Source organism: Mesocricetus auratus, unplaced genomic scaffold, assembly GCF_017639785.1.
Source record: "Mesocricetus auratus isolate SY011 unplaced genomic scaffold, BCM_Maur_2.0 Super-Scaffold_100081, whole genome shotgun sequence".
Lineage (NCBI taxonomy): Eukaryota > Metazoa > Chordata > Mammalia > Rodentia > Cricetidae > Mesocricetus > Mesocricetus auratus.
Window position 1 is genome coordinate 1,905,245 of NW_024429237.1, and position 26,652 is coordinate 1,931,896.

General features: G+C 50.6%; 3 protein-coding genes across 3 annotated transcripts; all 3 read left to right on the top strand.

Annotated features, from left to right (window-relative positions):
• The first annotated feature begins 1,818 nt into the window (after positions 1 to 1,818).
• Positions 1,819 to 4,916, top strand: LOC121136406 (glutenin, high molecular weight subunit PW212-like). The gene is made up of 5 exons (XM_040736799.1): positions 1,819 to 2,517; positions 2,666 to 2,856; positions 3,445 to 3,492; positions 3,932 to 4,141; positions 4,349 to 4,916. Exons 1-5 carry the CDS (start codon positions 1,867 to 1,869, stop codon positions 4,599 to 4,601), a joined length of 1,353 nt encoding a protein of 450 aa, XP_040592733.1. The 5' UTR covers positions 1,819 to 1,866; the 3' UTR covers positions 4,602 to 4,916.
• Positions 4,917 to 6,812: 1,896 nt separating this feature from the next.
• Positions 6,813 to 9,558, top strand: LOC121136407. Its single transcript, XM_040736800.1, has 5 exons — positions 6,813 to 7,159; positions 7,308 to 7,498; positions 8,087 to 8,134; positions 8,574 to 8,783; positions 8,991 to 9,558. The coding sequence occupies exons 1-5, from the start codon at positions 6,971 to 6,973 to the stop codon at positions 9,241 to 9,243; spliced, it is 891 nt and encodes a 296-aa protein (XP_040592734.1). The 5' UTR covers positions 6,813 to 6,970; the 3' UTR covers positions 9,244 to 9,558.
• An 11,009-nt stretch (positions 9,559 to 20,567) lies between these two features.
• LOC121136403 (ral guanine nucleotide dissociation stimulator-like) lies at positions 20,568 to 22,561 on the top strand. Its single transcript, XM_040736794.1, has 4 exons — positions 20,568 to 20,867; positions 21,003 to 21,193; positions 21,780 to 21,827; positions 22,265 to 22,561. Exons 1-4 carry the CDS (start codon positions 20,628 to 20,630, stop codon positions 22,431 to 22,433), a joined length of 648 nt encoding a protein of 215 aa, XP_040592728.1. The 5' UTR covers positions 20,568 to 20,627; the 3' UTR covers positions 22,434 to 22,561.
• Positions 22,562 to 26,652: the final 4,091 nt, after the last annotated feature.

A 26,652-nucleotide genomic window follows, 5' to 3' on the forward strand; every position in this document is an offset into this window, starting at 1 on the left:
CAACATCTTGCTTGGGCCGCAGTGGTCTGCCTCCCCAGGGAACGGCCCGGCCACCCCTTCCTCCTCCTCTGGTCGTCTGCATGTATCTGCCCTGCAGACGGCACAGCTTCTGCTGTTTCCCCACAGAACGACTCCCCGATTGCAACCCAGCAGCCTTGCCTGCCCCACAGCCAGACTCACCCTGCCCTGGCTAGCAGCCTTTTGACTCTGTTCAATGTTGTGTTAGTTTAGTCCGAGGATTGGTTTGAATAAATTGCTCTTGTTTGTGTTTCATTGTCTGAATCGTGGATATGACGTCCACTCTGCATGCATGTACTGGGCCTAGGGGATCGGCTAGGTGGGAGAGGCTACGTGGAGACAGACCATCCTGGAGAAAGGGAGATAAAAGCCCCGGCCTTGACAGAGGCCAGCCGAATGCCTGGGAGTGGTGCAACAAGTCCGCATAGCTGTGGCTGGCTGCCATTGGCTGGGGTCCTGACGGCCAGGGTGATGTGCTTAGAGGTCAGGCGACCAGGTGTCCCTCCAAGGGGTTTCTCCTTGCGTTGCAGGCTCCTGTAGCTGGGTAGCAGCAAAGTTTCAGAGGCCTATGAGGACCAACTCTAATGTCACGAGATCCCTGCTTGCTCTGAGCCCAGGGCCATGTCCACACTTACCCTTTCTGAGGAGAGGATGTGGGGGGTGGTGGTAGAATTGAGGTTAGTGGGGGCGTGGTGTGCGCGAGAGGAGAGAGGAGAGAGGAGAAACTGTAGTTGAGATGCAAAAGAAATGAAACAAAAGGATGAATAAAATGACCAGAAACCAAAACAACAACAACAACAACAACAATAATAATGCTAATAATTGCAGTGCCCTGAAGGTGGCTGAGTCTTCTACAGGTATTGTCACGGGCTGTGTGCTTTTCCTCCTACAGGGGGCAGTGTTGAGGCTCAGCAGCCAATGGGAAATTTGGAAAGTGTGGGGGAGGGCTTCTGAAGGCTCCACGCCTTGGGTCTGGATCTCTCTCCAGTGTCTCTCCCTGCACTGATTCCCTTGCTGGCACACATTCGGCATAGAGGAGGTGACATCAGCCACAGGTGCTATGTGCCTAGAGTTGCACGGGCCTGTAACAGAAGCCATGGAAACATAGCCAAGAGCAGTTAAGGGAGGAGGAGCCCTGCCATGGCCTTCTATGTCAACGGATCACAGGGTTTTAGTTCACTCTACAATTGCTCCGCTCTGGGCCCCGGGGGTGGAGGTCACCTTTAGTACCCAGTAATCAGGAGGCAGAAGCAGATGGATCGTTCTGAGTTCAAGACCAGTCTCGTAGACAGATTGAGTTCCAGCACAGCCAGGGCTATAGAAAGAAACCTTGTCTCAAAAATCAAATCACAATCATTAAACATTTTGAAAACTTGAAAAATAAAGTTTCAACGTGTCGTTCCCTGTGAAGTCCCAACACACAGATATGATTGGTGCTCATGTTTAACACAAAACACACGCACAGTAGCAAGGACTCAAGGCCACATGGCTGGGGTTCACGGTGTGCGAGGGCAATAGGAGTGAGTTGAGGATTAGGGTGCACATGCTGGTCCAAGGTTGGGACTCAGGTGGCAAAGCTGAGGTGCTGCCTGTTCCCAGACATCCCCGTGAGCCGTGGATCGGGAAGCACGTGTGTAAGTGTGTCGATTAGTGCAGCTGGGAGGAGGGAGAGGCCCGGGGGGACTCTAGGATGAGCCCCATGTGAGGAGGAGAGTCTGACAGGGGACCCCAGTAGTGACCTCACACCCTTAGTGATGACCCAACAATGCAGAACCCTGCAAGCAGTGAGCCAACTGCTGAGAGACAGCCCAGCAGGCTCACTTGTCTTGAGACACAAGAGAAAGCACAATGTTTTCGTCCTGTCTTGGGAATACTCGCGAAAGAGGCTCAGACCGCAAGAAGGAAGAAAGGGGAGGCCGTAGTGGTGCCTGGAGACGACGGGCACGCTCCTGGCTCCACGGCCTCTGGCCATTTGGCCGGAGAGGGACAAACTTGAGCCAGGGCAGCCAGGGCAGCCATGGCAGCCAGGGCAGCCAGGGCAGTCAGGGAAGCCAGGGCCGCCAGGGAAACCAGGGCAACCAGGCAAGCCAGGGCAGCCAGGAAAGCCAGGGCAGCCAGGAAAGCCAGAGCAGCCAGGACTGCCAAGTTAGCCAGGGCAGCCTGGGAAGCCAGGGAAATCAAGGCAGCCAGGGCAACGAGGGAAGCCAAGCCATCCTGGTCAGCCAGGGAAGCCACGGAAGTGAGGGCAGCCAGGGCAGCCAGGGCAGCCAAGGCAACCAGGGCAACCAGGGCAACCAGGGAAGCCTGGGAATGCAGGGACACCAGGGAAGACAGCAAAGCGAGGGCAGCCAGGAAAGCCAGGGCAGCCAGGGAAGCCTGGGAAGCCAGGAAAATCAGGGCAGGCATGGCAACCAGGGAACCCAGGGCAGCCTGGGCAGCCAGGGAAGCCACAGGAGCCAGGTGTGCCAGGGCATCCAGGTCCAGGGCGACACGGACCAGGTGAGCACTGTTTGATCTCAGAGTTTCGCCCAGGTTCATTCTGGGTCTTTGGCAGTGAGGAGGTTCAGGAACAGCTGCAACGATGACAACCAGTCAGAAGGTCGCAGTCCTGTGCCTGTCTGAACCATGCACCTTGATCTCTCCTCAGGTCGGGGTGGAGTCTGCCCCTGAGGAGCTGAACGAGTCCCCTAGAATGCCCCATTTCGGGCCCCTGGAACAGATGTCGGCCCTCCTGGTGACGTCCCTGCAGGGTGGAGACTCCTTCTTTGTGTTTGTCTTCTACTGCATACACCAAAAGTTTCTCACCACTCAGCATGTGCTGGACCTGCTGTTCAGGCGGTGAGTGCCCACCTCCGAGCTCAGAGGCCTCAGATCCTCTTGTTGGCTGTGGGAAGCGCTCTGCCTTTCTCAGAGCCTACTGAGTGTCTAGGGTCTCCTCAGGACCCAACAGCATGCAGTCAGAAAATGCTTCCTCCAGGCTTTGCCCTAGGGACTGGCCTGTCCGCAGCTGAGAGCCTAACCAGTGTGGGTGTCCTCTGAACGCTGACGAAGCTCTGTACCCTTGGCCCAGTTTTACCTGAGGCCTTGGTCAAAGCACTCCTCCCATTGTGAAGGGGGTCCTAGACTCCATTTTGGAGTGGCGAAGAGAGCTGCGTCCAGAGTGGAGAGCCGTGGACGGTAATGCGAGGGAGGCACCCTGTGTCCGCTGAGGTGTCTGGATAGAGATGTTTGTGATCACCCACCCACTGCACAAACATATGAGAAGCAGCTCCTTGTATGCAGGGGAGCCAGTCATTCTTAGAGCAGACAGAACTTCTAGGCTCTGGAGTTTGATTCCTCTGCAGAAATGCGCAGGCCCCCCAGGTGTCTTTTCTGTGGTATACCTGGGGCTCTCCTGGTGACATCACCCTTCCTGGTCTCCTCTAGATACACATCCTTCCAGGCCGACTCTGAAGAGGATGAACGAGTAAAATAGTAAGTGGGCTCTGGAACGAGACAAGTGCCGCCTAGGCTCTCCAGAGCCGGCTCAATTGGGTTCTAAGGGCAAGGGATGGCCGATGCTTGGGTCTCAGCATCTTCGGGTCTACTACCATATGGAGGTCTAAGCCTTGCCTGGAGGCTGAGGAGAACCTTCCGGGCAGGGTCCTCGAAAGTGGGGATATGGGGAAGCCTAGGGCCTCCAGTGCCCCTGGGAGACTCTACCCTCGTCTCAGTCCGTGGTGTGCCGGCTGGGTCAGCTGTGCTGCATCAGAGCCCGAGATAGAGGTGTGTGGAGCTCCCTGCTCACACAGACCTCGCAAGGGCAGGATCTCTTCCACCTTGCGGTCGGTCTCACACCCGCAGAGCTCTCCCTCGGAGGGCTGGCAAAGGAAAGAGCAGGCCACCGACTGGGCTGTCTGTCCCTTTCTGCCAGCACCATCTGTTCCCTCCTGGACTACTGGATCGACAAGTTCCCTGAGGAGTTTTGCAGGATCGAACACCTGCCCATTCTGAAGCGGGTGAAGGATTACTTGAGCGTGAACATGCCCTCCTCAGACCTTCTGGTGCGTGTCCAGTCTCTCCAGGAAAATTTGCTGTCACAAGTGGCCAGCGATTCAGGGGCCAGCGATGAGGAAGCCTCAGGGTAGGTGCTTGAGAGCCTGGGAGCAGGGTTCAGGACCTGGAGTGCTGTGGGGATCCTCTGAGAGCTTCCTCTGTGCAGGAGCTACCGATGGACTCTAAGCCGGGCACAAGTCCTTTCTGAGGATAGATTCTGTCTGGGACTCCGGGCAGACATGGTCTCCTCTCTGTCGGGAATGGCTCATTCTAGGCACGTCGTCTCCTCCTGTAGGTCCACGGCCACGTCCCCTCCTAGAGACGCCGGCTTGAGCAACACACCTGTGTGCAATCTTAGGCCCGGGCAGCGGCGCCTCCGCAGATCCAGTGCTCCCAGTGTGTTGACCAGCAATGGCGACGGCTACTCTGGAGCCAGAAGCAGCCTGTGCACTGGAGCCGGAGAGCACAAAACCGACACAAGGTTCTGTGACCCGTGTGCAGCTGGAGCCACATGTGGCGGCAGCAGCGGGCTCATCGCCACCCACTGAAGCTGTCGCTGTTGGCCGTGAGGGCAGAGGCGGTACCACATTCAACATCTTGCTTGGGCCGCAGTGGTCTGCCTCCCCAGGGAACGGCCCGGCCACCCCTTCCTCCTCCTCTGGTCGTCTGCATGTATCTGCCCTGCAGACGGCACAGCTTCTGCTGTTTCCCCACAGAACGACTCCCCGATTGCAACCCAGCAGCCTTGCCAGCCCCACAGCCAGACTCACCCTGCCCTGGCTAGCAGCCTTTTGACTCTGATCAATGTTGTGTTAGTTTAGTCCGAGGATTGGTTTGAATAAATTGCTCTTGTTTGTGTTTCATTGTCTGAATCGTGGATATGACGTCCACTCTGCATGCATGTACTGGGCCTAGGGGAACGGCTACGTGGGAGAGGCTACGTGGAGACAGACCATCCTGGAGAAAGGCAGATAAAAGCCCCGGCCTTGACAGAGGCCAGCCGAATGCCTGGGAGTGGTGCAACAAGTCCGCATAGCTGTGGCTGGCTGCCATTGGCTGGGGTCCTGACGGCCAGGTCATGTGCTTAGAGGTCAGGCGACCAGGTGTCCCTCCAAGGGGTTTCTCCTTGCGTTGCAGGCTCCTGTAGCTGGGTAGCAGCAAAGTTTCAGGGGCCGATGAGGACCAACTCTAATGTCACGAGATCCCTGCTTGCTCTGAGCCCAGGGCCATGTCCACACTTACCCTTTCTGAGGAGAGGATGTGGGGGGTGGTGGTAGAATTGAGCTTGGGGGTCGTGGGGAGGCATGAGGAGAGAGGAGAGAGGAGAAACTGTAGTTGAGATGCAAAAGAAATGAAACAAAAGGATGAATAAAATGACCAGACACCAAAACAACGAAAACAACAACAACAATAATACTAATAATTGCATTGCCCTGAAGGTGACTGACTCTTCTACTGGTATTGTCACTGGCTGTGTGCTTTTCCTCCTACAGAGGGCAGTGGTGAGGCTCAGCAGCCATTGGGAAGGAAGGAAAGGGGGGGGGCTGCTGAAGGCTCCAGGCCTTGGGTCTGGATCTCTCTCCAGTGTCTCTCCCTGCACTGCTTCCCTTGCTGGCACACATTCGGCATAGAGGAGGTGACAGAGCCACAGGTGCCTAGGTGCCTAGAGTTGCACGGGCCTGTCACAGAAGCCGTGGAAACGTAGCCAAGAGCAGTAAAGGGAGGAGGAGCCCTGCGATGGCCTTCTATGTCGACGGATCACAGGGTTTTAGTTCACTCTACAATTGCCCTGCTCTGGGCCCCGGGGGTGGAGGTCTCCTTTAGTACCCAGTAATCAGGAGGCAGAAGCAGATGGATCGTTCTGAGTTCAAGACCAGTCTCGTCGACAGATTGAGTTCCAGCACAGCCAGGGCTATACAAAGAAACCTTGTCTCAAAAATCAAATCACAATCATTAAAGATTTTGAAAACTTGAAAAATAAAGTTTCAACGTGTCCTTCCCTGTGAAGTCCCAACACACAGAGATAATTGGTGCTCATGTTTAACACAAAACACACGCACAGTAGCGAGGACTCAAGGCCACATGGCTGGGGTTCACGGTGTGCGAGGGCAATAGGAGTGAGTTGAGGACTAGGGTGCACATGCTGGTCCAAGGTAGGGACTCAGGTGGCAAAGCTGAGGTGCTGCCTGTTCCCAGACATCCCCGTGAGCCGTGGATCGGGAAGCACGTGTGTAAGGGTATCCAGTAGTGCAGCTGGGAGGAGGGAGAGGCCCGGGGGGACTCTAGGATGAGCCCCATGTGAGGAGGAGAGTCTGACAGGGGACCCCAGTTGTGACCTCACACCCTTAGTGATGACCCAACAATGCAGAACCCTGCAAGCAGCGAGCCAACTGCTGAGAGACAGCCCGGCAGGCTCACTTGTCTTGAGACACGAGAGAAAGCACAATGTTTTCGTCCTGTCTCGGGAATACTCGCGAAAGAGGCTCAGACTGCAAGAAGGAAGAAAGGGGAGGCCGTAGTGGTGCCTGGAGACGCCGGGCACGCTCCTGGCTCCACGGCCTCTGGCCATTTGGCCGGAGAGGGACAAACTTGAGCCAGGGCAGCCAGGGCAGCCAGGGGAAGCCATGGCAGCCAGGGCAGCCAGGGCAGTCAGGGAAGCCAGGGCCGCCAGGGAAACCAGGGCAACCAGGCAAGCCAGGGCAGCCAGGAAAGCCAGGGCAGCCAGGAAAGCCAGAGCAGCCAGGACTGCCAAGTTAGCCAGGGCAGCCTGGGAAGCCAGGGAAATCAAGGCAGCCAGGGCAACGAGGGAAGCCAAGCCATCCTGGTCAGCCAGGGAAGCCACGGAAGTGAGGGCAGCCAGGGCAGCCAGGGCAGCCAAGGCAACCAGGGCAACCAGGGCAACCAGGGAAGCCTGGGAATGCAAGGACACCAGGGAAGACAGCAAAGCGAGGGCAGCCAGGAAAGTCAGGGCAGCCTGGGAAGCCAGGGAAGCCAGGAAAATCAGGGCAGGCATGGCACACAGGGAACCCAGGGCAACCTGGGCAGCCAGGGAAGCCACAGGAGCCAGGTGTGCCAGGGCATCCAGGTCCAGGGCGACACGGACCAGGTGAGCACTGTTTGATCTCAGAGTTTCGCCCAGGTTCATTCTGGGTCTTTGGCAGTGAGGAGGTTCAGGAACAGCTGCAACGATGACAACCAGTCAGAAGGTCGCAGTCCTGTGCCTGTCTGAACCATGCACCTTGATCTCTCCTCAGGTCGGGGTGGAGTCTGCCCCTGAGGAGCTGAACGAGTCCCCTAGAATGCCCCATTTCGGGCCCCTGGAACAGATGTCGGCCCTCCTGGTGATGTCCCTGCAGGGTGGAGACTCCTTCTTTGTGTTTGTCTTCTACTGCATACACCAAAAGTTTCTCACCACTCAGCAGGTGCTGGACCTGCTGTTCAGGCGGTGAGTGCCCACCTCCGAGCTCAGAGGCCTCAGATCCTCTTGTTGGCTGTGGGAAGCGCTCTGCCTTTCTCAGAGCCTACTGAGTGTCTAGGGTCTCCTCAGGACCCAACAGCATGCAGTCAGAAAATGCTTCCTCCAGGCTTTGCCCTAGGGACTGGCCTGTCAGCAGCTGAGAGCCTAACCAGTGTGGGTGTCCTCTGAACGCTGACGAAGCTCTGTACCCTTGGCCCAGTTTTACCTGAGGCCTTGGTCAAAGCACTCCTCCCATTGTGAAGGGGGTCCTAGACTCCATTTTGGAGTGGCGAAGAGAGCTGCGTCCAGAGTGGAGAGCCGTGGACGGTAATGCGAGGGAGGCACCCTGTGTCCGCTGAGGTGTCTGGATAGAGATGTTTGTGATCATCCATCCACTGCACAAACATATGAGAAGCAGCTCCTCGTATGCAGGGGAGCCAGTCATTCTTAGAGCAGACAGAACTTCTAGGCTCTGGAGTTTGATTCCTCTGCAGAAATGCGCAGGCCCCCCAGGTGTCTTTTCTGTGGTATACCTGGGGCTCTCCTGGTGACATCACCCTTCCTGGTCTCCTCTAGATACACATCCTTCCAGGCCGACTCTGAAGAGGATGAACGAGTAAAATAGTAAGTGGGCTCTGGAACGAGACAAGTGCCGCCTAGGCTCTCCAGAGCCGGCTCAATTGGGTTCTAAGGGCAAGGGATGGCCGATGCTTGGGTCTCAGCATCTTCGGGTCTACTACCATATGGAGGTCTAAGCCTTGCCTGGAGGCTGAGGAGAACCTTCCGGGCAGGGTCCTCGAAAGTGGGGATATGGGGAAGCCTAGGGCCTCCAGTGCCCCTGGGAGACTCTACCCTCGTCTCAGTCCGTGGTGTGCCGGCTGGGTCAGCTGTGCTGCATCAGAGCCCGAGATAGAGGTGTGTGGAGCTCCCTGCTCACACAGACCTCGCAAGGGCAGGATCTCTTCCACCTTGCGGTCGGTCTCACACCCGCAGAGCTCTCCCTCGGAGGGCTGGCAAAGGAAAGAGCAGGCCACCGACTGGGCTGTCTGTCCCTTTCTGCCAGCACCATCTGTTCCCTCCTGGACTACTGGATCGACAAGTTCCCTGAGGAGTTTTGCAGGATCGAACACCTGCCCATTCTGAAGCGGGTGAAGGATTACTTGAGCGTGAACATGCCCTCCTCAGACCTTCTGGTGCGTGTCCAGTCTCTCCAGGAAAATTTGCTGTCACAAGTGGCCAGCAATTCAGGGGCCAGCGATGAGGAAGCCTCAGGGTAGGTGCTTGAGAGCCTGGGAGCCGGGTTCAGGACCTGGAGTGCTGTGGGGATCCTCTGAGAGCTTCCTCTGTGCAGGAGCTACCGATGGACTCTAAGCCGGGCACAAGTCCTTTCTGAGGATAGATTCTGTCTGGGACTCCGGGCAGACATGGTCTCCTCTGTGTCGGGAATGGCTCATTCTAGGCACGTCGTCTCCTCCTGTAGGTCCACGGCCACGTCCCCTCCTAGAGACGCCGGCTTGAGCAACACACCTGTGTGCAATCTTAGGCCCGGGCAGCGGCGCCTCCGCAGATCCAGTGCTCCCAGTGTGTTGACCAGCAATGGCGACGGCTACTCTGGAGCCAGAAGCAGCCTGTGCACTGGAGCCGGAGAGCACACAACCGACACAAGGTTCTGTGACCCGTGTGCAGCTGGAGCCACATGTGGCGGCAGCAGCGGGCTCATCGCCACCCACTGAAGCTGTCGCTGTTGGCCGTGAGGGCAGAGGCGGTACCACATTCTACATCTTGCTTGGGCCGCAGTGGTCTGCCTCCCCAGGGAACGGCCCGGCCACCCCTTCCTCCTCCTCTGGTCGTCTGCATGTATCTGCCCTGCAGACGGCACAGCTTCTGCTGTTTCCCCACAGAACGACTCCCCGATTGCAACCCAGCAGCCTTGCCTGCCCCACAGCCAGACTCACCCTGCCCTGGCTAGCAGCCTTTTGACTCTGTTCAATGTTGTGTTAGTTTAGTCCGAGGATTGGTTTGAATAAATTGCTCTTGTTTGTGTTTCATTGTCTGAATCGTGGATATGACGTCCACTCTGCATGCATGTACTGGGCCTAGGGGATCGGCTAGGTGGGAGAGGCTACGTGGAGACAGACCATCCTGGAGAAAGGCAGATAAAAGCCCCGGCCTTGACAGAGGCCAGCCGAATGCCTGGGAGTGGTGCAACAAGTCCGCATAGCTGTGGCTGGCTGCCATTGGCTGGGGTCCTGACGGCCAGGTCATGTGCTTAGAGGTCAGGCGACCAGGTGTCCCTCCAAGGGGTTTCTCCTTGCGTTGCAGGCTCCTGTAGCTGGGTAGCAGCAAAGTTTCAGGGGCCGATGAGGACCAACTCTAATGTCACGAGATCCCTGCTTGCTCTGAGCCCAGGGCCATGTCCACACTTACCCTTTCTGAGGAGAGGATGTGGGGGGTGGTGGTAGAATTGAGCTTGGGGGGTCGTGGGGAGGCATGAGGAGAGAGGAGAGAGGAGAAACTGTAGTTGAGATGCAAAAGAAATGAAACAAAAGGATGAATAAAATGACCAGACACCAAAACAACGAAAACAACAACAACAATAATACTAATAATTGCATTGCCCTGAAGGTGACTGACTCTTCTACTGGTATTGTCACTGGCTGTGTGCTTTTCCTCCTACAGAGGGCAGTGGTGAGGCTCAGCAGCCATTGGGAAGGAAGGAAAGGGGGGGGGGGCTGCTGAAGGCTCCATGCCTTGGGTCTGGATCTCTCTCCAGTGTCTCTCCCTGCACTGCTTCCCTTGCTGGCACACATTCGGCACAGAGGAGGTGACATCAGCCACAGGTGCCTAGGTGCCTAGAGTTGCAAGGGCCTGTCACAGAAGCTGTGGAAACATAGCCAAGAGGAGTAAAGGGAGGGGGAGCTCTGCATTGGCCCTCTATGTCGACGGATCACAGGGTTTTAGTTCACTCTACAATTGCCCTGCTCTGGGGCCAGGAGTTGGAGGCCACCTTTAGTACCCAGTAATCAGGAGGCAGAAGCAGATGGATCGTTCTGAGTTCAAGACCAGTTCGTCGACAGAATGAGTTCCAACACAGCCAGGGCTATACAAATAATCCCTATTTAAACATTCAAATAAAAATCGGAAAGAAGCTGGGCGGTGGTGGCACAAACCTTTAATCCCAGCATTCGGGAGGCAGAGGCAGGCGGATCTCTGTGAGTTCGAGGCCATGCTGGACTGATAGCCTCTGAAACAATACAGAGAAACCATGTCTCGTAAAAACCAAAAAAAATCGCTAAGAAATTTGAAAAGTTGATAAAAAATCTGCAAGGTAATGTGCTTGTGAATTCCCAGCACCTCGAAAGGATTGTGTTGTAGTCCCTGGGAGTGCACCTCAAGTCTACAAGGTCTTAAAGACACTGCATGCAAGTACAAGAATGTTTGGTTATTCCTGAATATCTAGCTATGTGTGGCTTAACTCTGCAGATTTGTTTCCTTTAGTTGTACATGCAAGGCACTTTGTTTGTGTTTCAGAGTGTTTGTCTGACTTTGGATGCTGACTTGTATGCAGATCTTGTATTCCAGGCTTGTCTTGAACTCAACAGTTCTGACTGTGCCTCCAGAATGCTGGGGTTGCAAGTATGTGTGAGTATGCCAGTACTCCCTCGCTTAATGCAAGGCTGTTTTTAGAGAAAAAAAGTAAAGACTAGGCTGCTAGTCTACAGGTTTCCCACTGTTACAGAGATTATTTAGCATACCAAGTTTCTATATAAGGTTGTCAGGAGGCCAAGGGCCTTGAGATAGGGGCAGAGGAGTCCTAAGACTCTATGTCTCAGTAGGGTTTGTATGGTTACAGAGATTACTTAGCACACCAAATTTTCTATACAAGGTTATCATGAGACAAAGGGCTTTGAGAAGACAATATCTGCTGTTTGCTTAGGCAAAATTAATTGGACATCTGTGGTCTGGGATTCCTAGACCAAAGCACATCCTGGGATTGTGGTCTAGGGACTAGTTTTATGACCAAACGATAGGGCAAGAGGCTGTCTGGTTGCCAATCTTCTTGGTCTAAGGGAGTAGCTGCAGACGTTGTTGCAGCTGATTATGGTTCTGAGCTTCTGATCACCTAACCCCCTCCCTTAGTTGGGGTTTTTAATCTCCTTATTTTGTTTCATTTCCCTGTGTGTTATGGTGCTGTAGAGACTCAATCATGAGGCTCTAGTGGATAGCTGGAAGACCTCAGGTGGGTGCTGGGGCAGAGCTTGGTAAGTCTGTGTTCTTTATATCATATGCTCAACAGACTACTACTGCAGTGGTCTGTTAGTGGGCAAGGCCCAACTCAGGGCTAATAGCATCAGGAGAGGTCCGGTGAGGACAGAAACCAGGGTGGTTTCCCTGGAGGAACTGTTAAATCAGGATTCGTATCATCCCTGTTTGGCTTCTCTCTCTTTCTTAGGTGTTTCGAGACCTTCTCTAATCTTTGCCATAGTGTCTGTTATGACACCGGAGTGGTTTCCATAGAAGCAACATTCTTCCCCCCAAGGCTGTACATAATCCCCCTTGTTTTAGAAATAGCAGATCTAACCCCATATGCTTTGGTAGGGCTACTTCATCCAGTGAGCTGAGAGAATCCTCTAGGCAGGGGACTGAGTCCTCAACCTTTTGTAAATCCTTATCTAGACTTGCACTTAGGGTGGGATAGTGGTGATCCTGTTGGACACGGGCAGCAGTGCCTGTCCCTATTCCTATAGCCACTCCAGCCCCAACTAAAAAAGAGATGTTAGGACTGTAATTAGCTTGTGCCTCTTTTGCTTCTTTTGGGTAGGTGACCAGGGGATTTGTACTCTTCAGACGATGTCCTCCTCACTGTGGTAAATCATTCTGGGTAGGAGGTGTAGCTGAACACAAAACTTCCCAGCTGCATTCAGCACTTCTCTGAGAATGCAAGCAGATAGGCCTGTGGAGCAGGCCCAGAAAGTGTCATTAAGAGGGACCATATAGGTGGATGGCGGGGAAACTAGGAGGGTAGTGCTAGTTTAGCCGTTTTGATTAAGCAGCACTTGCCCTAAGCAGGCCCCTTTGCCTGTGACCTGTTGGAGAGTCATAGAGATCGTTTCTTCCCAGTGGAAGTTTTATCATCAGCCTGTATCGCATAAGATGCAGCCATTGCCATTCCCTCATAGTAAGGGGGTTTAAAATTCTAGCCGAGCCAGGAGGATCTTGTCCCATCTGGTCTAGTAGTGTTGAGGCACAGATAAGTGTGCTAGTGGAGCTTTAATAGGGTTCTCAGTGTCTCTCTCTGGGAGGGTGGCTGGTCAGGACTCCAGTGTTGTAGCAGTTTTAACTTTCGTGGCAGTGACAGTCTTGGTAGGCTTTGGTCTGGGTTTTGTCCATGGGGTTAAGGTTGGCCTAATTGATGGGACACTTTGGGGAGCCTGGGTTAGGGACTCATGAATGACTTGTATGTCAAACCTGACACCTAGGATGTTTAGGGCCCAGGAGTCCAGACCCAGGTTTAGCTTGAGTCCTCAGACATATTTTTTCCCCAATGTTTATCTCATTTGTGTTCGTCGGTGATGGAGATTTTAATCGGGTTACATCATGGAAAGTCTCTCCTATAAGAAAGTCATTCTCTCCTTATCTCTGGGCGCAGGCAGTTTCCCTGTAGGCATAGGTGACTACGATAAGTCCTCTATGCCTGATCTTGTCTGTTGTGCCCTTCCTCTCCCAATCCCAATTTTTGCAATAGTAATCCAAATCTTCCCCGGCAGTGTTTATGGGGAGGGGATCCATGACAGACCTCAAATTAGTAGCCTCATGATTTTTTTCCCTTCCATTGTATTCCACAACAAAATCCAAGATGTTCTGGCCATTGTGCACAGGGCTATGTCAAAAGCGGGCTAACAGGTCTACCGGGGCTGGGTTTCTGTTACCAGGGCCAGGATGATGTCCCTCTCATGTCTGTGATAATACAGGTGACTCGGTATGGTTTGTGGGGGAGGCAGCAGCCTCAGGTCCAGTAGAGGCGACAAGGAGAGTACACATCAGCAAGAAGGTTTATCTTTATCTGCATCTTTTACGAGAAGAGAGGTTGCAGCGATCATGGACAGGCAGGGTAGCCAGCCGGCCGCCACAGGGCCTAGTTGTCTTGACAAGTAGGCTACTGGGTGCTTCCAAGGACCCAAGTTTTGAGTCAAGACCCCTTTTGCAGCCCCTTGTGTTCGTCTACGAACAGAGTGAAGGGCTTAGTCACAACTGGCAGGCTTAAGGCTGGGGCTTCTAGGAAGCATCCATTTAGTTTTTGAAAGCATTTTGGTGTGTTTCAGTCCTGTGAAAGTCCTTGGTTTAGTTAGTGATCTCATATAAGGGTTTGGCTTATATGCAAACCTGGGGATCCATAGGAGGCAAAAGCCAGCCGTCCCCAGGAATTCTCTTACTTGTTTATGGGGAGCCTGGTGTTGGAACTTTTAGCACAGTTTCCTTGCAGGCATCTGAGAGACATTGCTTCCCATCCCTCAGAATATAGCCCAAGTTGGTTACCTGTTTTTGGCAGATCTGGGCCTTCTTGGCTGAGGCTTGATAACACAACCCCCTTGGCGTATAGGAGATCCTCAGTTCCAGCGAGGCAGCTTTCTCATTCAGCAGCCCTATTAGTAAATCACTCGTGTACTGTCATAACGTGAGTTTGGGTTACCTACCTGGAAGTTGTAGAGGTCTTCATGTAGGGTTTGTGGAAGACGGTCGGGGAGTTTTTAAACCCCTGGGGCAGCCTGGTCCAAGTCAGCTGCCCGTTAATTCCTGCTTCAGGATCCCGTCATTGAAAGGCGATGTATGGCTGGCTCTGTGGGCTAAAGCCAGACTGAAAAAGGCATCCTTTAGGTTGAGTTCTGTGTACCAGTTTTGTTCAGGGGTGTTAGAGGTTAGCCTAATATGGATTAGGCACAGTTGTGTGGATGTCAGCCACTGACTGGTTAACTTCTCACAAGTCCTGGTCTGGCAGATAGTCATTCGTATGAGGCTTTTTGAGTGGTAGGAGGGGTGTGTTCCAGGCAGACTGGACAGGCCTCAAGATTCCCTGATCCAACAGGCAGTGGATGTTGGGGGGATCCCCTGCATTGCCTCCAAGGGCATAAAATACTGGAGTTTGTTTTCAGGTTTTGTGCCAGCTTTTAGTTCCACCAGGATCTGTGGCCGGTGTTTTCCAGTCCCAATCCTCACTCCTCTGCCCAGGCTTGTGGGTATGTGGCTAGCCATTCTGACATCCTTTGGTTTGGCCCTTTTGCATGTTCTGAAAGAGCCCGTGTCTGTCTGCCAGGGGAGTAATCAGGAACACCTGTATTGCAGTCCCATCTGCATTCCTGAGCTCAGCCCTGTGTTCTGAAACTATAATCTGTGCCCTCATTTTAGACAAGAGGTCTCACCCCATAAAGGATATGGACATTCAGGTATTACTAGGAAAGAGTGGGTTACCCGTCCTGTGCCTACATTCACAGATTTTTGGGTAGACCATTGGTAGGGCCTGCAGCTGGTGGGGCCCTGCACTCGTGTTGTCTTATTTGTCATGGGTCCATTTGCACTTAGGAGGACTGAATTTTCAGCCCCCGTGTCTGCCATAAAGGTAATTCTCTTCCCTCCACTTGAAGGGTTAGCCTGGGCTCAGGGAGGGGCATTGACCCGGTTACTCCCAGTCACTATCGTCCACATAGAGGACAGCTGGGAAGGCTTCAGCCACCCAGTGTGGTTCCTTTTTTCTTTTGGGGCTGTCTCTTACTCAGTGTCTTTCCCCTTTACAGTATGCACATGGCGTTTCGCCTACCTTTTGTCCTCCTTATTGTCTGGGCCTGGTTGAGAAGGTGTCCTCTCCAGATGGCTTTCTCGCACCCGTATCCAGGAGGATTTCTTTCAGTTCTTTCTGGTGGCAGGCCTGCTGCCAGTGTAGGATCTTAGTCAGGCTGTCTTCCTGTCTCTTCCTTTTTAAGCTCCTTGTCCTCTGCCTGGTGTAAACCTTCTCAGCCACTGCCACTAAATCCCTAAGGCACTTTTCTCCTAACCTTTCTGTAGAGTGTAACTTTCTCTTAATATCAGGCACTGTTTGATTGATAAAGGCAAACATCACAGTTGTCTCCTTCTCCCTTGCCTCAGGATCACAGGATGTGTACCTGCGGAAGGCCTCCTATAATCAGTCATTCTAAATATGCAGCTAGGCTTTCCTCCCGGCCACTGTCTGACATCATAGACCTTAGACATGTTGGCTGGCCTTCTGGCTGCAGCCTTGAGACCCATTAACAGAGTCCGGTGATAGACCACGAGATGCTACTTACCTTGTCCCGTGTTATAATCCCAGGTTGGGCGTGTGGTTGGAATGCCAGTGTCTATGATGGCTGGGTCATCGGTGGGATCCCCTGTTGGTCCTGGAACCAATTTCCAGGCAGCCTCCAAGATCCTATTTCTCTCCTCTCTGATAAAAAGAATCTTAAGAAGCTGCTGGCAGTCGTCCCAGCTAGGCTGCTGAGTGAAAAGGATGGTTTCTAGAAGATTAATTAAGTCTCGGGGGTTGTCTGAATAAGGGGCGTTTTGGGATGTCCAGTTTTACAGGCCACTTGTGGCCAAGGGCCAAGGGGCCACACCCACTCCAGGGGTGTCTGCATGACAATCCTAAAAACTTGGTCGCAGGCCTGAGGCAAAAGTTTCATGGAAACTGGTCTCCTGGAAGTTCCCTGGCATCCCATATCATGGATGTGTTCCAGATTTGTTCTAGCAATAACCGGTGGATGTTTCTGTACCTTATCTGTTTTGGTATTAATTTCTTTTGGAGGAATAAGCATGCCTCAAGGGTCCAGTCTGATCGAAGATCCAGTAAAATCGGATCTTCCTCCTCTGGCCACCACTGATGTTCCAACTTCCTTGCCAGAAACAGAACTCACAAAACCAGGGGCCAATGTTGGGCTCCTCCATTAAACCGGGAATTTTCTCAAAAGCTTAGGATAACGGCTGCTGGAATTTATGATAAAGAAGATAATAGGACAAGATCATGTGCTGTAATACACCTTGAATTTCATGGAAATGCTTGCTACCTCCTTGGTCTATTATCCAAGGCACAACCAAATAATATAGTCAAAAGTTCAAAAAGGCAGGCCAATGGTTGGTTAAGTTCTGGAACAAGAATTGGGGTTACAACTGGGGCATATGACCATAAGACAAGGCAAGTAATTCTAAGAATAGGTTGATTTCAGACATAGCTGATGCTATCATGTTGTAGCCACTGTCTGGCTACAGCCAGTTCTTATGTATTTGATTTTCTATTTTGAATTTTGGTCTCATGATGTGTTTTATGTGCCAATTTTGGTGAGTCCAATGTATTTTGACACATACACAAAATTATCTTATCTGTTTTGAACTTTCAGTCTTATGATGTACCTTATGTGTCAGTTTTGCTGATTTCAATGTATTTTGACATAGGTACAAAATTAACTTCTTTACTTCCTCATGTAATGATTATAAAAGTCTGATGCATGCTTTGAGAAATTACATTCAGATTCAGCACTCTCTTGTGTTTGTGTCTGTTTGTCACTCGCCGACTCGTTGCCTACCTGAGTACCTGATCCCTGATTCTCCCAGGGTTGAGGGGCCCTAACTGGGTCTTCCCTTAGAAGAAAGGTTGATTTCCTGCTGGTGTTAATTATGGAATAAGGACTAGCGCGATGGATGGAGCACAAGCCATGGAGAGCACGTTAACCACAGTTAATTATAGCGAGACCAAAAGGGGGGAGACAGACATGCCAGAGAGAGCAAGATGAGAGAGGATGATATATATGTATATATATAGTATGCATATACGTAGATGTATAAAGATAGAGAGAAGGACAGACAGAAAGACGAGAGGGTAAGAGTCTACAAGAGAGAAGAGAGTGAGCATATGTGAGCAGGGCTCTGTCCTTTAAAGGGGGCCTTTGTATCTACAGGCAGATTGGGTCTCAAGGAACTCTGGGTTGGCCAGAGTGCTGCCTGAGTGCATTCTGCCAGGTAACAGGGCAGGCCAGCGTAATGCCTGAACCTTTAACCTGCTTTGTCACGTGGTCCAGCGGGGTGGAGGGGGAGAGCCACAGTTCCATTCTGTGTGGTTGAGGCTCTGCAGCTTGTGTAGGACCTCCCCAGTCTCCATCCTGTGCTGGCTGTCCCCCATTCCCAGACATCCAGTTGTCTGGCAGCATGTGCCTGTGGTGGCCCCTGTGAGGCACAGAGTGAGGGGAGGTGGAAAGATATTGAACTCAGCTGTATCCCCTTGAAGAATTTGTGACTTTATGCTGGGTTCCTGAGGATCGGGCTGTGGGCGTAACAGCCGTCACATGTGGGGCAGAAGGTATTATGGGTTCGAGGCGAGGGAGAAAAGTCTTGACCCAAGGGAGCCGGTCCTGTATGAGACTTCAGCAGGTGACTATGTATGGTATCTGATCTGGATACCCCGTGTCGGGTCTGAAGACAGTGTCTTCCTGTGGGAACAACAGACCTTGGCCGGAGGAGCAGGCAGCTGTAACCAACTGCAGAGTAAACATGTTTACTAAAAACAAGTTTACTAAAAACAATCTGGTGCCCTTAAGAAACGTTTACCAGAGCAGTAAGTTCCTGATGAGGGCTCGCTCACTGGAACATCCTGACTTTGATCTGGAGCAGTATGTTCCTGATAATGGCTCCCTCATGGGAACACCCTATTATCTTTACGATGGTTAGCCACCTTTTCCTGACCCCACTCCTGACGAATCTGGTGTCAGGGGCATATAACCAACCAAGGTAAGATAAAGCAAAGCTTTCTTGGGAAGCTTCCTTTAAACTTTTCTTGGGGGGCTTCTTGAAGTTTTCTGGAAGCCTTCTTAAAGTTTTCTTTGCACCACCGACTGGTCTCTGTGTCATCAATCCCGACACCCTCTGCACATTCTGGGACACGGGCTTCTCAGCAGGGCTCAGCATCTTCCCCTACTAGCGAGGTCAGGGGAAAGTCCCTTCTGGGGGCCAGCCTACATTGAAAGCAGGCCGTTTTGCTGTACAGAATGAGTCCATTTGTCCCTGTGGACATAAACGCTGTTCTTGTGAGCTCTCACCTTCACATCCTTCCAGTGAGCCAGGCTGAGATCTAAGGGAGAAGAAGGTGTCTGTCCCATGTTAGTTATCATCTGGGGGGTCATCTGTAGGGGAAGGGCAACGGAGAGGTATACCATAAGGAGGAACGAAACAGACAGAGAAACCAAAAGACTGACTGGCGTATGCTTGTTTCCCTCAGATTCGGATGGCCTGACCCCGCGTTTCCCCGGGGGGGGGGGGAGAGTCCACAATTGTGAACACAATACGAATGGGAGGGGTCTCCCCTGTAGGGTAGCACGGTCCTCGACTGTGCTTTCACTCTCAGGTGGCAGGTTGATCCAGACCTTGTCTGGATCCCAGTCAGGTGAGAGCTCGGGACGTCCACCAAGGTCTCCAGGTCTACCCCATCTAATGCATCTACTAAGGGCTGACCTGACTCTGCAGAGTCTCAGATGTACACAACCAGACCAGAACTACAGGTCCAGGTGAGAGTACCTTCTATGGAACAGAACAGAGCAAACACAGAAGAGACAGAACACTCATTCTCTGCTCACGAATCCAAAGTTCTTGGGAGTCAAGGTTCTGGGAGACGTGGGCACAACCGGTCCATTACATTGAAAGACCCGAAGTTAGAGGGTTTCAGGTTGATACCCCGGTGACGTCCTGAGCTCAATAACCAGACAGTTGGATGCAACCGCAAGAGGTTTCATTTTTTACACAGGCATCTGTGGGCGATTCAGCAGCTTGACTAACTGAACGCGTCAGGCCCTAGGACAGCTTTCTTTTTATATACATAATTTTGGCAAGCAAAGTAATAGGAGTATTGTAAGGAGTGGAGCTACTGCAGGTGCAGATCTGGGCAAACAATAGGCTTAACTCATCCTCCCTGGAGAAACCACAAGGTCAGATTTACACTTATCTCTACAGCCTGCTGGTTTCCTTCGTTAGCACTCTGGACCAGATGTTCTTTTTAATTAGACCTTGCTCCCTGTCCAGGGGAAGGGACCTTGGGGAATTTTCCACTGAGGCGCCTTTCTGAGTCAAAAAGTGGGGGTGTATTGAGGTTTTTTAGCATCAAATGTTGTGCCCACTTGGAGTGGACCTCAAGGCTTCAAGGAGCTTAACGGCACTGAATGCAAGTACAAGAAGGTTCGTTTATTTCTTGAAAACCAGCTAGCCAGGGCTTAACACTGTTGGGAATGTTGAAGACCTGAGCCTCAAACCCAAGGCACTTTTAAAGAGAAAAAAGAAGGGGTGTCCAGAGCCCGCAGTCTCAGTCCCTGGGGTTCCCATGGTTACAGAGATTACTTAGCATACCAAGTTTTTATACAAGGTTATTATGAGAGGAAGGGCCTTGTGAAGACAATAACTGCCATTTGGTTAGGTAGAATTAGTTGGAACATCTATGTTCTAGGATTCCACGGCTGGAGCATATCCTGCGATTGTGAGCTAGGGGTTTGTTTTCGACTGAACTTTAGGGCAAGAGGCTGTCTGCTTCCCTGTCTTCTCAAGGTAAGGCAGTAGCTGCAGTTTTTGTTGCAACTGCTTGTAGGTCTGAGCTTCTGACCACGTAACCCCCTCACTTATTGGGGACTTTTATTCTCCTTATTACATTCCATCAGATTGGTGATTATATTTAACACAAAAAAACACACAAAGCAGCCTAGAATCAAGGCCACATGGCTAAGGTTCTTTGTGTGCGAGGGCAATTAGGAATGAGGTGAGGATTAGGGTAACAGATGCTGGTCCATGGTAGGGACTCAAATGGCAAAGCTGAGGTGCTGCCTGTTACCAGACATCCCTGGGAGCCGTGGAACAGGAATCAGGTGTGTAAGGGTGTCGAGTAGTGAACCTGAGAGGAGAGAGGGGCCCTGGGGGACTCTAGGATGAGCCCCATGTGAGGAGGAGAGTCAGGCAGGGAACCCCAGGAGTGACCTCACACCCTTAGGGATGACCCAACAATGCAGAACCCTGCAAGCAGCGAGCCAACTGCTGAGAGACAGCCCGGCATGCTCACTTGTCTTGAGACACGAGAGAAAGCACGATGTTTTCGTGCTGTCTCGGGAATACTCGAAAAGGAATCTCAGACCTCAAGGAAGACAAAAGAGGAGGTAGTGGTGGAGGTCATGGCGGTGCCTGGAGTCTCCGGGCATGCTCCTGGATCCAAGGCCTCTGGCCATTTGGCCTGAAAGAGACAAACTTGACCCAAGGAGGCCAGAGAAGCCGGGGCAGCCAGGGAACTCAGGAAAGCCAGGGCATCCAGGTCCAGGACGTCACAGTCCAGGTGAGCACTGTGAGATCTCAGAGTTTCTTCCAGGTTCATTCTGGGTCTTTGGCAGTGAAGAGGTTCAGGAACAGCTTGAAAGGATGACAACCAGTCAGAAGGTCGGAGTACTGTGTCTGTGTGATTTCTCCTCAGGTCCGGGAGGAGTCTGCCCCTAAGATGTTGGAGGAGTCCCGTAGACCATCCCAGTTTGGCTCAATGGAAGAGATGATGGCACAATTAGTGACGTCCATCCAGGGTGGAGACTCCTTCTTTGTCTTTGTTTTCTACTGCATACACCAAAAGTTTCTCACCACTCAGCATGTGCTGGACCTGCTGTTCAAGCGGTGAGTGCCCACCTCCGAGCTCAGAGGCCTCAGATCCTCTTGTTGGCTGTGGGAAGCGCTCTGCCTTTCTCAGAGCCTACTGAGTGTCTAGGGTCTCCTCAGGACCCAACAGCATGCAGTCAGAAAATGCTTCCTCCAGGCTTTGCCCTAGGGACTGGCCTGTCCGCAGCTGAGAGCCTAACCAGTGTGGGTGTCCTCTGAACGCTGACGAAGCTCTGTACCCTTGGCCCAGTTTTACCTGAGGCCTTGGTCAAAGCACTCCTCCCATTGTGAAGGGGGCTAGACTCCATTTTGGAGTAGCGAAGAGAGCTGCGTCCAGAGTGGAGAGCCGTGGACGGTAATGCGAGGGAGGCACCCTGTGTCCGCTGAGGTGTCTGGATAGAGATGTTTGTGATCACCCACACACTGTACAAACATATGAGAAGCAGCTCCTCGTATGCAGGGGAGCTAGTCATTCTTAGAGCAGACTGAACTTCTTGGTTCTGGAGTTTCATTCCTCTGCAGGAATGAGCAGGCCCCCCAGGTGTCTTTTCTGTGGTGTATCTGGGGCTCTCCTGGTGACATCACCCTTCCTGGTCTCCTCTAGATACCCATCCTTCCGGCCCGACTCTGAAGAGGATGAACGAATAAAATAGTAAGTGGGCTCTGCACCGAGACAAGTGCTGCCTAGGCTCTCCAGAGCCGGCTCTTTTTGGTTCTAAGGGCAAGGGATGGCCGGTGCTTGGGTCTCAGCGTCCTTGTGTCTACTACCACACGGAGGTCTAACCCTTACTGGGAGGCTGAGGAGAGCCTTCTGGGCAAAGACCTCGCAAGTGGGGATATGGGGAAGCCTAGCGGCCTCCAGTGCCCCTGGGAGACTCTACCCTCGTCTCAGTCCCGTGGTGTGCGGGCTGGGCCAGCTGTGCTCCATCAGAGCCCGAGATAGGGGTGTGTGGAGCTCCCTGCTCACATGGACCTCGCAAGGGCAGGATCTCTTCCACCTTGGGGTCTCATACCCGTGGAGCCCTCCCAGGGTGGGGTGGCAAAGGAAAGAGCAGGCCATCGACTGTGCTGTCTGTCCCTCTCTGCCAGCACCATCTGTACCCTCCTGGACTACTGGATCGACAAGTTCCCTGAGGATTTTTGCACGATCCAACACCTGCCCATTCTGAACCAGGTGAAGACCTACTTGATTGTGAACATGCCCTCCTCAGACCTTCTGGTTCGTGTTAAAATGCTCCAGATGCAGTTGGAGGCTTAAGTGGCCAGTTATTCAGGGGTCAGAAATTAGGAATCCTCTGTTTTAATTTCATTCTTTGGGCTCTTTATTCTTTTCGTGTGCCAACCATTCCCAAATAAATCAGAAGTAATCTCGTTGTTTGTCATAAATTCTCCATCTCAGCGTGGCTTCTTTCTAGCTGCTTTTCTTAATTGGTTATTCTATCTTTAGTCTCTGGGTTTTTTCCATTCCCTTTCTCCTGTATTCCTTTCTTCTTACTTTACGGATGGCTGTGTAGCTGGGGGCTGGTCCCTGGTGTCCTTCTCCTGGTTTCCTTTCCCTTTCTCCCTTGAGCCCTCTTCCCATATTCCCTCCAATTCATTTTCTCTGCCTGCCAGCCCCGCCCATTTTTTCTGCCAAACTATTGGTTGTTCAGCTCTTTATTAGACCAGTCATGGTTTAGACAGGCCAATAAACACAGCTTCACAGAGTGAAGGAACATAAAAGAACCCAACATATCTTTGCATCATAAAACAAATGTTTCCCAGATTTACCATATGTAACACATCCTATAACATCGTTCCACACCAGTATGTATTCATAGTGCACAGACTTGGGGAGCACATTCACTATGGATGGATACTCTCTCAGCCTAGATGCATGGGAGAGTGCCTAGACCCTGCCCCAAGTGATATGACAGACATTGATGATTTCCCCACGGAAGGGCTCAATCTCTCTGGGGAGCAGATAGAGGGGGTGGATGGGGGTTGGGAGGAATGGGAGGATGGGAGGAGAGGGAACTTGGATTGTTATGCAAAATAAGATTGTTTTTAATTTAAATTTTAAAAAAGATATATTATTCCACAACATTTCCCCTTTTCATCTAAATAAAAATGAAACCTTTTAAAGTTTAACATAGTAATATTATGTACACCAAAAGAGTTTTCTAGGAAGATTTAATTTATAATATTCAGTCTATTTGCATTTCACAAATTCAGAGAAAATACTACTTTATCTTCAGAAGTCCAAAGTTTTATATCTTTTTTATCATAACTAAGAAAAACTGAAACTCTAATTACTTAGTCATTAACTCCATCAAAGGCCGCAGAAGGATGTGATATTACCTAACTACAGCAATGTCTGGCTGCCTGGACAGTCACCCAAAGCTTCCCTGTAGCAATGAGGTGATCATCTGCAGCCTGCAGGCCTATGATATTTGGAAGACTTTTCAGTGAAGCAGGAAATTTAAAGGACTGTCTTGCTTTGCATTGGCAATTTCCATCTACTTTCCTGTGTGTCCTGTGTGTCCAGTTTGTACAGCATACAGCTAAGAAGTCAAAGCAAAAGCAGCTAAATGGCTAATCATGCCTCAGTGAAAGCAAACCGCTATGGTGGTTCTTCCATGCCCATCATCTTTCTATGAAGGAAATCGGTGCTGCCACGGGTAGAATCTTCTCATTGTCATGAAAAACTTTAGGTTAACAAACATTTTACCTGCAATATTCTGTCGTTCTTTGAAGGGTTTGAGGATCATTTATCTAAACTACACGAGTTTAACCTTGAAAATATACCTAATGTAACTATAAGTTTGATTATAACAGATTAACTACTAACCTCATTTCTTATTCATACATTACGTTTTTAAATCAGTTGCATAAGCATAATACCCCAAACAAAAATAAAAACATATGTACAGTGTAGCAAAATTACCTTTAAATTTGTTTCAATACACCAAATTTCATGCCAGTGCAAAATATCTGAGATCAATAATTTTCTTTTTATCCTATATTCCTATATTCCCCTAAATTTAACAAACACCCATGACCCAAGAAATAACCAAAACTCACCCACACCATCTCTTTGATAATATGATCATCATGTTTTCTAGACTGCTTCCTATTGTCTGTGGGTAAAGGCATCTTTAGGGTCCCTGATAAAATTTGAGATAAGGACCCAGATCTGGGACAGTGATATATGTCACCGTCAAGATTCAGGAGGTCTTCCCTGATCAACCATATTACTTGGAAAGAATCCATAGCCTGTTGTTTCCAATGAAAACAAAAGCAAAAACCTCTTCTGGAAATGATTTTTGATTCCAGTTGACAAATACATTTATTGTCTTTTAAAGACTTATTTTTAATAATTTCTTTTTTCCTTTTTTATTTAAATTAGAAACAAGCTTGTTTTAAATGTCAATCCTACTAATCAGTTCTTTCTAAGACTCTACACTCATTTTCTCTCTTAAGCCAACACCCACTGCGAAACACATTGGAACCTGATTGCAGACTTGTTCTATCTGACCGTCTTTGCATATCATTTAGCCTTTTTAACCCTGTGAGCAAACTTTAAACTGCTCGCCTACAGCTTGGTCTCTGCACTTCTCTAGCTGCAGGCACTAAGTGCCTCTTGATCCATGAGCGCAGAGCCTAAGCTCTAGACCTGGTGAGAGACTCATGCAATCAGCCTTCCTAGCCCTCCTTCCCTCTCCTGCAGAGCGACGTGGCTGCACTAACCATCACAGGTCTTTCAGCACCAAGACGTTGCTTTTCTCCCTCATGTGAGCATGCCCGATCCTCTGCCCGCAACCTTGATTGACTCGGAGGAAAGGTGATATGGGGCACTTCTGCTTTTAAGGTGTTCTGGTGAGACTGGTGTCTTCCTCCAGCTGTTTATTAATAGAGGGACACAAACGTGCTCTCCTTCCTGATGTGTGACATCTAGCATCACCCACAGCCACCAACAGTGTTTGCAAGAGGACCTCAAGTCCTCCAGGTATGGACACTTGCTATAAGTTTATTCCTGGAATCTTGATTGCTTTTGGACACCATGAAGCTGGCCATAACGGTGTCCTCCATCGTGCTAGAACTTGGGAGGCTGAAGCTGGAGGATTACAAATTCAAACCCTTGTAATGTGTTCAAGGCCAGCCTGGACTGCATGAGAACCTCTATAGGAACAATGTGAACTGGAGGTGTCCTTCAGTGCTTACCCATTGTGAGGCCACAATATCCCCACAAACAAATACCCCTGTTATATATGGTCAGGATTTGTCTCATAGTTTCCCCATCCTCACAGATCCAAGTATCGAAAAGGCATTCCCTACTCTGGGATGATATTTGAAAAGCACAACCACAGCCTGAGAGTAGGTTTCTTTCTTGTTTGAGGCAACAGAGAAAGTTGTGACACTACAACTGAATACACTTGCCCTTCAAAAACTGAGGGACCCCACTGTTAACATGAGCTACATGAATTAGGCCAAGACTCTATCTATGCCTCTAATGGTTACAGTTTTTTCTTTCTCATTGTTCTCAGACAATCTCACAGGTGCAGCTCATGTTGGCTTGGTTTGGAATTCCTATGTACCTCAGGCTGGCATTGAACTTATGGGAATTCTCCTGCTTCAGCCTCCTGAAGCATGGGCAATGTGGCTGGCATTCTTGGGTGTCATCTTGAGTACACTTAGATTTAAGTAAAACCGAAAAAGCTTGATGCACATGTGAGGAATTCTCTTTATTTTTCTATCTTTTTTTTTCAAGAAACGGTTTCTCTGTAGATTTGGAGGCTGTCCTAGCTCTTGTAGTGCAGTCTGTTCTTGAATCACAGAGATCCATCCGCCTCTGCCTGCTGAGTTCTGGGATTAAAGGCTTGCACCACCACCGCCCAGAATTATCCTTCTCAATAAAATCCTCTGACGTGGGAAAACCTATTTCTAATCCAGATCTCTGAGTTTGGAAGAGCTACCTGTAATCTAGACCATACCTTTGCTGGCATTCTGTATCAGGCCATGGAAGGACACTTGCTCTCTTTGCCTACTTCTCCAGGATTCCAGCATATACTGAAGACCATCTGAGACACCTAGGCTCATGAATGAACAACACTGGGTTCTTGGACCTTCCATACATAGGCAGCCACTATTGGATTGACTGTACCACAGCCTATAAGCAATTCTAATTAACCCATTTCTCTCTATACATGGAGAGATTTATTCCATAAATTTTGTTACTCTAGAGAACCCTGACTAATACAGGCAACCACGTTTGGCTCCAAATTGATTTTCATGATCAGAGGAATGATTAGGGTGAGCATGAATTACATGCAGTGCTAACCATTATGAAATATCATCACCTCTATAGCAATATGCAAGTGTAAGTTAATGAAATAATGAATAAAATTTAAAAATTACTTGCTCTTTAATAAGTATATCAAATGAGAAGGGAACTTGTAATTTTAAAATGTGGCACGAGAGAGAAAGATACCATGCGA

Bases quoted from the DNA above. Each gene is read 5' to 3' on its own strand.
- LOC121136403 (XM_040736794.1), top strand. From the start codon at position 20,628: ATGTTTTCGTGCTGTCTCGGGAATACTCGAAAAGGAATCTCAGACCTC. The intron at 20,868-21,002 runs GTGAGCACTGTG...ATTTCTCCTCAG, and splicing joins TCCAGGACGTCACAGTCCAG to GTCCGGGAGGAGTCTGCCCC. The intron at 21,828-22,264 runs GTAAGTGGGCTC...CCTCTCTGCCAG, and splicing joins GAGGATGAACGAATAAAATA to CACCATCTGTACCCTCCTGG.
- LOC121136407 (XM_040736800.1), top strand. From the start codon at position 6,971: ATGCAAGGACACCAGGGAAGACAGCAAAGCGAGGGCAGCCAGGAAAGT. The intron at 7,160-7,307 runs GTGAGCACTGTT...ATCTCTCCTCAG, and splicing joins TCCAGGGCGACACGGACCAG to GTCGGGGTGGAGTCTGCCCC. The intron at 7,499-8,086 runs GTGAGTGCCCAC...GGTCTCCTCTAG, and splicing joins CTGGACCTGCTGTTCAGGCG to ATACACATCCTTCCAGGCCG.
- LOC121136406 (XM_040736799.1), top strand. From the start codon at position 1,867: ATGTTTTCGTCCTGTCTTGGGAATACTCGCGAAAGAGGCTCAGACCGC. The intron at 2,518-2,665 runs GTGAGCACTGTT...ATCTCTCCTCAG, and splicing joins TCCAGGGCGACACGGACCAG to GTCGGGGTGGAGTCTGCCCC. The intron at 4,142-4,348 runs GTAGGTGCTTGA...CTCCTCCTGTAG, and splicing joins AGCGATGAGGAAGCCTCAGG to GTCCACGGCCACGTCCCCTC.